This window comes from Papaver somniferum, chromosome 1 (genome assembly GCF_003573695.1).
Source record: "Papaver somniferum cultivar HN1 chromosome 1, ASM357369v1, whole genome shotgun sequence".
Taxonomy (NCBI): Eukaryota; Viridiplantae; Streptophyta; class Magnoliopsida; order Ranunculales; family Papaveraceae; genus Papaver; species Papaver somniferum.
Genome location: NC_039358.1, coordinates 126,281,583 through 126,292,138, shown reverse-complemented (window position 1 = coordinate 126,292,138; position 10,556 = coordinate 126,281,583). Strand labels below are relative to the sequence as shown.

Here is a 10,556-nt window from a genome sequence, read left to right as displayed (position 1 = left end):
TTTGAATTTGAGATTTTCAAATTTCTTAACACTTTTGAAAGGGAAATGAGGATGTAAATTGAACTGAGTTGATTAACGGTCAGAAAGTGTCTGAGAATGATTAAATGTTAGTACTATATTACGATGGCGCTGAACCATTCAGCGCAACCTCGTTGTTTGGTTCATCGACTGGCATACTAGATTAGCACCCCTAAAGGATTTAGGAGGTTGTCCTAGCTACCCATCTAGATGCTAGATTAGAAGACCATAGGAGCTAAGTCACTTGGACGAATGTACCTTTACGACATGTCATGTGAAAAAGCGCTGGCCGCAAATTGTGGGCACCAAGCACGTCCCTCACTCACCAAGTCAGCATGAGTCAAACCAACACCGGTAGTTGTTACAAGAAGCAGCAATGCAGCATGATTTCGAAAGACTCGAGCGTCCCTTTGCACATTTTAGACTAGACAAGCAAAAGTATGAAATAATATACTCCCAAAGTCTTACCTATCTGTCTGTGTAAACTAGATAGACAGGACATCGAAACCTTCATAAAAGTTGCCAAATAAATCCACTTTCCGTATTCAATCCACTATCCGTATATAGAGATCCATTTTGGATAAGAAAGAAAAGAAACGAAGAAGAAGACAAGTCCTCTTATATAATTTCCCCACTAGATTTACGGGCAAACTTTTCTGCTCTGCTCTGTCTTTTGTCTGAGAACAATTTAGATCTCTCTGAAACGTAGCAGTAACTAGGGTTTTGTTTCTTCTCAAAAACTCTAATTTTATTTTATTTATTTATATTTATCAGATCTCAACTGATAATAATCATTCCCTTTTCAGTTTCTTCTTTCTTTCTTTCTATCTCTATCTGTGATTCTTTGTCTCTACATGGTTCAGTTGTAACCAAAGCTAAGTTGGAGTGCACGAGGGATCCTTTTTTTACTTTGTTTATAGTGAAGAAGAATTTGACAAGTAGAGAGAGATTTGTGGGCTTATTAGGGGTAGGTCGGGGAAATGTGGTTAATTTGAGTTCTGAGACTAGTATTTCATCTCATCAACTACTAACCCTAACTGCAAACATAGGGTTTTCAATCTGGTTTAAGTTGGATTTCAGATTGTTTTCATAATGCAGCAGCACCAGCAGCAAGAGCACCGGAAGAAGGTTGAATTTGTTGAAAATTTACAGTCTTTCTTGTAAAATTACTATTAGTTTTGAGAGTTTCTTTGTTTTCTTTGTTTAAAGTTGGGATCTTTTTGATGAATTAAGCTGTTTTTATGTTTGGGGATTGGATTTGGACTGAAAATATGCTCATAGCTCACTTTAGCACAACATGCAAACTTCATTCCTACTTTACTGTTTAGGATCGAATATTAGTTGCAAGAAAAGGAAGAGTTATCGTTGTTATGCATGTTCATTTATGTGTCTCAATGGAAAACCTAGTTCTCATTCATGAAATGATCCATTTTTAGTTCCTGGTTTCTATGTTCCCCTTTAGGATTGAATATGAAAGCTTAGATTCGTTATTGGAGTTATCGTTGTTATGCATGTTCATTTATGTGTCCCAATGAAAACCTAGTTCTGATTCATGAAATGATCCATTTCGTTATTGGAGTTATCGTTGTTATGCATGTTCATTTATGTGTCCCAATGAAAAACTTAGTTCTGATTCATGAAATGATCCATTTGCAGTTCCTGGTGTCTATGAATATGAAAGCTTAATTTCGTTGTTTGAGTTATCGTTGTTATGCATGTTCATTTGTGTGTCTCAATGAAAAACCTAGTTCTGATTCATGAAATGATCTACTTTCAGTTCCTAGTTTCTATGTTCTCCTTTAGAATGTTTTTTGTTGTTGTATAGGGTTAAGTGTTTACATGGATTTCCCTTGGGTTTCATTTGTTTATGTATAACATAACCGCTTCCTTTATTGTTTTGTGAAAACAATTGAGTGAAACTAGATTTGGTATGTTCTCTAACTTAGTGCTGTTTCATGATTTGCATAAGAATTTAATTATGTGTTATGTATCAGACCTGATAGCTTACGTGGATCTTGTCGAACGTTTCAGCTTAACCGTTACCGTTATCATGCACTTCTTAGACCTACTATGTTCAGTTTAACGTTGTACAGCATGAACATATAAGGCGTTAAAGTTCAGTGGATTTTGTTCTGCGTGTAGTAGTTTTTTGACCAGCCTCATCATTGACAGCAAAGATGTTGTTATACCAATTTTGCTATGAAAGAAGAGAACCTAGACTAACGATTTTGTCGTATTCCCGATCAGGTGTTTCGGTAGTTTCATAATTATCGTGAGCACCAAGTTCATTTGTGCTGCAAATGATGAGCTTGAAATAAAATCTAAACCGTGATATTGTATTCTGTTTTTCCATGCAGATTGTGGTACTACTAGAGATTGTTTGAAAGCAAGTCCCTTTTTGTAGCTTATGATGAGATTGCAACTGGATCTAAAACTTGATTGTTGTGATTCTGTTTCGCTAGTTGTTTATGCATGTGTTTTTTTCACTGTGTTACTTCTACATGTTACTCTGGTGTTTGGTTCGGGAACATGAAGTGTGGATAGTTCCATAATCTCAGTTAGTCATGAGCTCTGATGTAGTTTTTCTCTATTTTTGCAGAATCCCTCAGAGATGGATTTTTTCAGTGATTATGGAGATGCCAATAGGTATAAAATTCAAGAAGTTGTTGGAAAAGGAAGTTATGGTGTTGTTTGTTCAGCCATTGACACCCATACTGGAGACAAGGTGGCGATAAAGAAAATACATGATATCTTTGAACATGTATCTGATGCTGCTAGAATACTTCGTGAGGTAAAGCTGCTCAGGCTTCTAAGGCATCCGGACATTGTTGAGATTAAACACATCATGTTGCCTCCATCCGGAAGAGCTTTTAAAGATATTTATGTTGTTTTTGAACTCATGGAGTCGGATCTTCACCAAGTCATTAAAGCTAATGATGACTTAACGCTGGAGCATTATCGGTTTTTTCTTTATCAGCTGCTACGAGCCTTGAAATATATCCATACAGGTACGATTTCTTTACTTTTTTCATATTTCAGTTAATTATCACAAAATAGGTATGTAATTTATGGATGAATGACCTGGTTTCACACTGTACTATTGCGTATGTGATAATTGATCCCCTGTTAGTCGATTCCTATGCAGTTGCTGACTTCAATAAATGGCTTTTATTATTATGTCTATTGCTGCATTTTTCTAGCTAAGGTTCTAAGCCACAAGGTTAAATTCCTTGGAGTTCCCTCTGTATGACAGCTAAGCAACATTCTACATAGTGGAACGGCACCTGATGTATATTATCTTATTAACATAGAATTTCCTGTCACTCCTCTGTTTTAATTTGAAAGAAACCTGTATTTTAACATGACTTTGGAATTGTTTAGCGGTGAGAATAGGCAGTGTCATGCTTGTTTCCTGGACAAGTTGTATATCATGATTGAATCGGGACCAGATATAGGGGGGCCATAAACATACTAGAATCCACATTAACGTTCTCACATTATTAGTACCTTGGTCTAAAATCGTAGATTCGGTGCTTTCACTCCATTAACATAGGAATCAGATCACATTTATAGAGAGAGTAACTAATCCCTAGGTTAGATACTAAGATGAATTTGTTGGCTGGATTAGTAATAAATATTAGTTGAATTAAGTTAAATTCAGGAAAAAGGTAGGTTATTCCGAGGTTCATAATCAGTAAGATCTTAATAAATGATGTAAGGAATGTGACACGTACTAACTGTCGGTGGGGCCCATAGGACGACTTTGGGCCAGTTTTTTCCATGCTCTTCCAAAGACAAGAAATCATATACAAAGATGTTTATTGTTTCCCTGCTGTCTTTAAGGTTGTCTGAGAGTTTGCCACAAATAGGTGTAAATGTGCATTATCCCTGTCGTTAATCTGCAGCCTAGTTTTCATAAGGTTAGAATTTAGACTTGCATGAGATTTTGTGTAGATGAGTGTGTGCTGAGGAGAATATTCCAACATAGTGATCTTCATATGAGCCACACAACCATGTGTTTTTTGTGGGTCAAAATTTTGTGTCAATAGATCTCCACTCATCAGACATCGGCATCATAGTCAGGATTGTTTCATGCCTTCGTAAATTCCTACTTATCTGTAGCTATTGTTTCTCGAAAACAGTGAATCAGCAACCAGTAAAACTTAATTTCAAAAAGTGTAGTAAAAAGTTTTTTTGAAATAAGGCTTCGTTGATATTGCTCAGAAGGCTCCTAAAGAATTTGAAGCTCACTACCAAAACTAGTCAAATTAACAAGTAAGACTTTTAGTGTGCATTTTAGAATTTGAAGGTTCCTAGAGATTTTTGTGTGCATTTTGGAATTAGATCCACCAAATATGGTAACTCTCTCTCGAAGCTTGTAGTAAGGTATACGGGGAATCTTGAATAATTTCTTCAAGCGTTGTCCTGCCAATAAGCATAATACAGTTTGTCCTATGATTGATTAAAACAACTGAACTTTATTTGTTCCGGAACTTTGACTCTGTGTTTGCATATTCTTACCTGGTGTTTTGTTGTTAGGAAGTAGAATTAAATGGTAGTCAAGTTGAGTACTGATAAATAGTTTATTTTTCTGATGTCTTTCAGATTCCTAAGATTTAGTAACTTCTATCTGAAACTTTAGTTATTTGGCTGCAGCAAATGTGTTCCATCGGGATTTGAAACCGAAGAATATATTGGCTAATGCAAATTGCAAACTTAAAATTTGTGACTTCGGGTTAGCGAGAGTTGCATTCAACGACTCTCCGACAACTATATTTTGGACGGTACGTTATAAATATTTGATGTGAATCAGTTTTGATCCATCTAATATTATTAAAATAGCTGTTTTAAATTTATTATAACTATTTTGTTGTTAACCTGCCCTTTTATTATTTACCATATTATGTGCACTTACATGGTGAAACTTTTGCCATGGACTCACCATCACAGCCTGATACATGAATAGTTAGGTGGAAGCAATTGTAGTTTATTTTATCTCAACTGTCGACAACAGATTCACTGAGAACTGCTGCATTTTTCAGGATTATGTAGCCACGAGATGGTATAGAGCTCCAGAGTTGTGTGGATCATTTTTTTCTAAGGTATGTGAAATTGTTTCTGCAAGTTCTGCGAATTGTAAGCAGCACTGAGATTTTTTTGTTTGTTAAGATCTTCATGTCATCGCCCTTTCCTATATTGTTTTAGAGTCGTGTGGATTAGTTTTCTGAATCTTATATGCATGAGTTGCTACTTGCTAGTGCATTTTCTATCTAGTATGCAAGTCTTATTGGGTTTCCTGGACCGAGATTTGGTTGAAACAAAAATGCATGCTTGTGTTTTTTTCTTAAATATCTTCGACCAGTATTATATTAACTGCGGTAGAATCGGCCTGGAGTACTTAACAAGAAGTGTATATTCTTTGCATCACATGGAAAGGATCTTATACTCCTTTTAAGATGCACTACATAAAGCTATCAAATTTTTTCTTAAATATCTTCAACCGGTATTATATTAACTGTGGTAGAATGGACCTGGAGTATTTAACAGAAAGTGTATGTTCATCAGAATGAAGAGAATCTTATACTCCTTTTAAGATGCACTACATAGAGCTATCAAATACAGGGTCCTTACTTTTACCTAGGTAACTACTAATTTTGAAAATAAGTGTGAGAACTTGCAAACTTAGAACTTCTGGCTACATTTTCTTACCTCGTTCTTTTCAGCATTGCATTTAAGTTGCATCTATGTCACCCACGGTCTTGGCTGCAAGTTAAGGATTTCCCACTTGGAACCTTATCAAAGGCTGATTCTGGTGAGGATGATTTGGCGTACATGACTTGTGGAATACTCAAACTAAATTTATCTTTCTAATATACTAAATTCACACTGATGCCATCTTTCTTATCCATGACTGGAGCCTAGGAGACAGTATGCTTATCTAAGTAATAAGTAAGACATAGTTGTTTGAACTCCACTTTTTATTCAGTTGTGATGGAGCATGATGTGGACATTTTGGACATTGTTTGATGAGTTTCGTCTAGCAACTAGGTTTACTATTTTTTCCAGAGTGAGTTTGGTAACCAGAAGTGGAAGTCTTCTGCTTCTTGAGGAGAAATTCTTCTGAGAAGTCAAAATGTGACAAAAGTTTGGAAGCTTAATAATCCCGATTTACAAGTCCCATTAATGAAGCAATTTAGGAATCCGGAGAAAGATTTGATTTTCCGATTTAAATACCACTACGACATTCTCGCGTGGACTTATATTTTGTGGTGATAAACGGAATCAGCATTGATTGAAATATTCAAGCGTTCGGCACAGAAAGAGAAACAAAAAGGCAAAACAAAGACTAGTGAAATAACAAGTTTATTGAGCTCTCGAAGAAAAGCATCAGGTTCAAAATTCTTTACCTGTAACAGTATCCTGTACCTATTAGTGTAGTTTATGATATGGTTAAGGAAACTTAAAAATAAAAATAAACTTAGTGCCACTGGAGGAAGAAGAAAAGTATGAAACAATATTTGAAATGTTCTGATTCGTAAACTCCATTGTTTCATCTTTCTTCTCTTCGACTCTAATTGATCTGAAGTGTTTAGAACTCTCACTGTATTCATGTCTATATCAATACTGAAAAGGAGTGGAGGAAGCAGAAAATAGAAACATGGTCCGATCTTTCCAAATTCCTTGCTTCAACTTTAGGACTTGCAACGGCTATAATCCCAGAAAGACAAACTCTGACCCTTGCGGAACTTTCATTGCCTTTTACAAGATGGCAGATTTTGTCATAATAGGATTATAGCTGTTAGAAAGCCTGGTGACAGTCAGCTGTAACTGTGTGAACGATTTTGTCGTAATAGGATTGTAGCTGTTATAAAGCCAAGCGACAGTAAGCTGTGAGTGTGTGAACAATCTTATAGAGCCCTAACACAGAAGTCAGGGGAAGAAGCAGCAAACAAATTTCTTCCAACAGCTGATCTACTTACAAAAAGTTAACTTCTCTCCTCGAGTAGCAGCGTGTTATTGGCTTCTTCTTTTTTCTGTTTCACTCCTTTTTTTTTCTCGTCATGGAAGGTAAGCATTGATATAGCTTACACAAACTCTCTGCCGCATGTCTCTCAAGCTCTCTTCAGATTCGATGTTTTTAACTATTTTGTGACCCGATTTTTAATCGTGAACAAAATTTCTTACCTGAAGTTGGGTTGAGGGTGTTTGAAAAAGGTGCAGCAGAGTAAGTTTGGTTAGATAGACTCAGCTTACAAAATCAAGTGGAATCTTATGTGATCTGCGCCAAAGTCGTATCAGCTGGGTTGCAATGAATTCCACGAACTAGTGGAGATCCCACATTGATGTATAAATGGACAGTAAGCGAAACTTCTATCATTATATGTATGAATCTTGTCACATATCTCCAACTTTGAGTTAGGCTGTGTCTAATTTTGTATGTGCTCCTGTTTCTCAGGGTACTGATATTAGTTTCACCGTGCATGTTCTGTATCCCTTTACCTTCTCTCTCTCAGTCTCTCCCTCTCTCTCTTTTTCTTTCCCGTTTTTAGGGTTTGTTCGTTTGGTTGTGATGAAGGAACACTGAACTCTCCTGCAAGTTAAAATATCTTGTCATTCTGGTGTGTTGTTGATTCCGATGCTAGTCTTAAATACAGTTTTTTTCTGCATTTTGTTTTTATTAAAGTTTTTGTGCGCTTACTTGACAACTGATGCTTTGGGTACCTCAGTATACACCTGCAATTGATATTTGGAGTATTGGCTGCATCTTTGCTGAGGTGTTAACAGGAAAGCCATTGTTTCCTGGAAAAAATGTTGTTCACCAGTTGGATTTGATGACTGATCTACTCGGAACACCTTCTTTAGATACCATTTCACGGGTACGCAGAATACTCTCTCTGTATATGCTTTTGTTCCACCTTATAGTTATGTTTTTGTCGTTATCATCATGATAATTTTGTTTCATCTTGTGTCTAATCTAGGTTCGGAATGATAAAGCTAGAAGATACTTAAGTACGATGAGAAAAAAGCAACCTGTGTCATTTGCACGGAAGTTTCCAAATGCTGATCCTATAGCACTTAAATTATTGGAGAGGCTATTGGCATTTGATCCAAAGGATCGACCAACTGCTACTGAGGTATGCAACCATGGCAACATAGAACACTGTTAATGGTTAATTAATCAGCTACTAACGCGGACGAGTGACCAACTTCTTTTTAGTCTTTTCTGTAATTCACTGCTTCTGGAGCATTGGGGTACATTTGACTAGTATTAGATCCCTTAAATTTGTATATTGTGATACAGATGCTCTTTACAGTCAAGTAACAGGTAACTGTTTGATATTTTAGGCACTAGCTGATCCTTACTTTAGAGGCCTAGCCAAAGTGGAGAGAGAACCCTCCTGCCAGGCAATCTCAAAGCTAGAATTTGAGTTTGAGCGGAGGCGGGTGTCAAAGGAGGACATTCGAGAACTAATATTTCGTGAAATACTAGAGTATCATCCGCAACTATTAAAAGATTACACTACTGGAAGTGAAAGGGCAAATTTTCTCTATCCCAGGTTTCAGCTGCTCCTTTTATTTACTTTAATTAGTATTATAATGGGTAAACATAAGAACTGTGCTCTTAAAGTCAATTTTTTTTTCTTTTCTGATAATTTACGCAATTCTTTTTTCAGTGCTGTTGATCAATTCAGAAAGCAGTTTGTTCACCTAGAGGAGAACAATGCAATGATGGAGCCTGTTATTCCACTTGAGAGGAAACATACTTCTCTCCCAAGGTAAACACTCATGACAAGCTGGTTCTCTTTCATTTCATTTGATCTCTGTAAACACAGTTAATTCTGGGAGGAAATTTGGATGGGTGAAGTCGTCTTGTAGGACTATGTATCTCCCTCATGTGACATTTTTACTACATTAACACCTGAGTGTTGAATTATACATGCTCGACTGATATTACTGTTGAATGCACACTTCCAAATGGTAGCTTACTCTAGATTTGGATAATCAAGCCTCTAGGATTTACCTTAATACACGAATGGGGTAGCAGATGCATGTTTTAATTGATTACTGCCTCATGAACTCAATTGTTGTTATATAATAAATTACTTATAATACCACCATATTAGCTTTCTTGTGTTTTCCCTAAAATACCTGAAAGAGCTTGGATCCTACTTTGGTACTAAATAGACAGAACCAGGGCGCAAAGACTGTTAGATTTTTCTTAGTTGATACACATTTCTGTCTCACTTGTTTGACAACATAAATGGCTATATTGTCCTTTTAATTCTGATCTGGCGATACTCAAAATTGTGGACGCGTGTATTCTCGAAGCTTTAGTTCTGATACTCAAAAAGGTGACAAAATCCACAAAAGCTGTCAAAAAAAAAAACTTGTACAGTAGTCTCACCCATTGGCATCTGTATGCTGAGTTGAATGATTTTTCAGTATCAATAATAGATCTAGCAAATAGCACCCCTTTCAACAGTTATATTTCAGGTCTTGGCACTGGCAGCAGCAGGAACAGGCTAGTGATTGATTGACGGGTTCCACACGCTTCCTCAAGGTCCCGATAGCCGCTGCTGCTCACCTTTTTGGCCAAAGCTAGAGAAAACCTGTTGAAATACACTTACTTGAAGCCATATTAGTGATACAATTTGTTGTTTGGATGATGCCAGATGTTTTGATACGTAATATTTAGAGTTTTTGTTTCTTTCAATGCAGATCAACAGTTGTGCAGTCGAATACAGTTCCGCCAACGGGACAACCATATATGGGTTCAACAAGAGATCGGCAAGACCAGTTTCAGAACTCTGGGGATAGAGTTCTTCCCCCTCCACCGCTCGTGGAAAAAACTAGAAGAACCATGGGGCCCTCGACCGTTGTGATGAAAGATACTACAAAAGCATATGATCCAAGGTTGTACACTAGGAGCGTCGCAGTTTTCCCTCCTCAACCTCCCGTCTCATCCTCATCATCTCAGATAAGTTTCCGCAGAAGTAGCAGTATGTCCGGGAAGCAAGAAACAGTTAGGGCAGAGATGGAGAGAGACATTTCACAATCTTATTTGAATAGTGCTGTAGCTACATCTCCATCTTTGTAATGCAGGTGGTAGTGAAGATGAAAGATAGAGCGAAAAAAAGGGAAAATTACAGAAAGAAGAAAGAAAGCTGGAGGGTGTGATAGAATCATGTTAGTGTTTCATTCAGCGTCAGGTGAGAGTTTACTTTAGAACTTGTTGTAACAAAATAATAAGCAAATAAATAAGTACAATTTAATGTTTGTTCTTTTTAGCTTTTGGTACCCGCATACTGACCACCTACCAGACTTTCGTACCCCAATCATTTGAAAATCAAGTGGCAGTACTTGGACGTCAAAGACTCCTTAACCGTTGACTGTCAAAGACCCTGTTTGACAAAGACTATATAAGCTACAGGGTCGGACAATAGCATAATTTTGACTTAGACATGCAACGTGTGATCGAGTTAATCGTACCTTACCTGAAGAACCCGATGAACCCAACTCTTTTTATTTACGGTAAA

The 10,556-nt window shown here is 36.9% G+C and overlaps 1 protein-coding gene across 1 annotated transcript; it reads left to right on the top strand.

Annotated features, from left to right (window-relative positions):
* Positions 1-492: 492 nt before the first annotated feature.
* Positions 493-10,296, top strand: LOC113299791 (mitogen-activated protein kinase 10-like). The gene is made up of 9 exons (XM_026548881.1): positions 493-1,146; positions 2,618-3,026; positions 4,675-4,802; positions 5,061-5,120; positions 7,746-7,895; positions 7,998-8,153; positions 8,365-8,576; positions 8,694-8,795; positions 9,739-10,296. The coding sequence occupies exons 1-9, from the start codon at positions 1,111-1,113 to the stop codon at positions 10,115-10,117; spliced, it is 1,632 nt and encodes a 543-aa protein (XP_026404666.1). The 5' UTR covers positions 493-1,110; the 3' UTR covers positions 10,118-10,296.
* Positions 10,297-10,556: the final 260 nt, after the last annotated feature.

What these genes read in the sequence shown, in the direction of transcription:
- LOC113299791 (XM_026548881.1), top strand. Translation starts at nt 1,111, where the DNA reads ATGCAGCAGCACCAGCAGCAAGAGCACCGGAAGAAG. An exon ending in CTTTAGATACCATTTCACGG is followed by an intron (nt 7,896 to 7,997) that starts GTACGCAGAATA and finishes TGTCTAATCTAG; the next exon opens with GTTCGGAATGATAAAGCTAG. An exon ending in GCAAATTTTCTCTATCCCAG is followed by an intron (nt 8,577 to 8,693) that starts GTTTCAGCTGCT and finishes TTCTTTTTTCAG; the next exon opens with TGCTGTTGATCAATTCAGAA.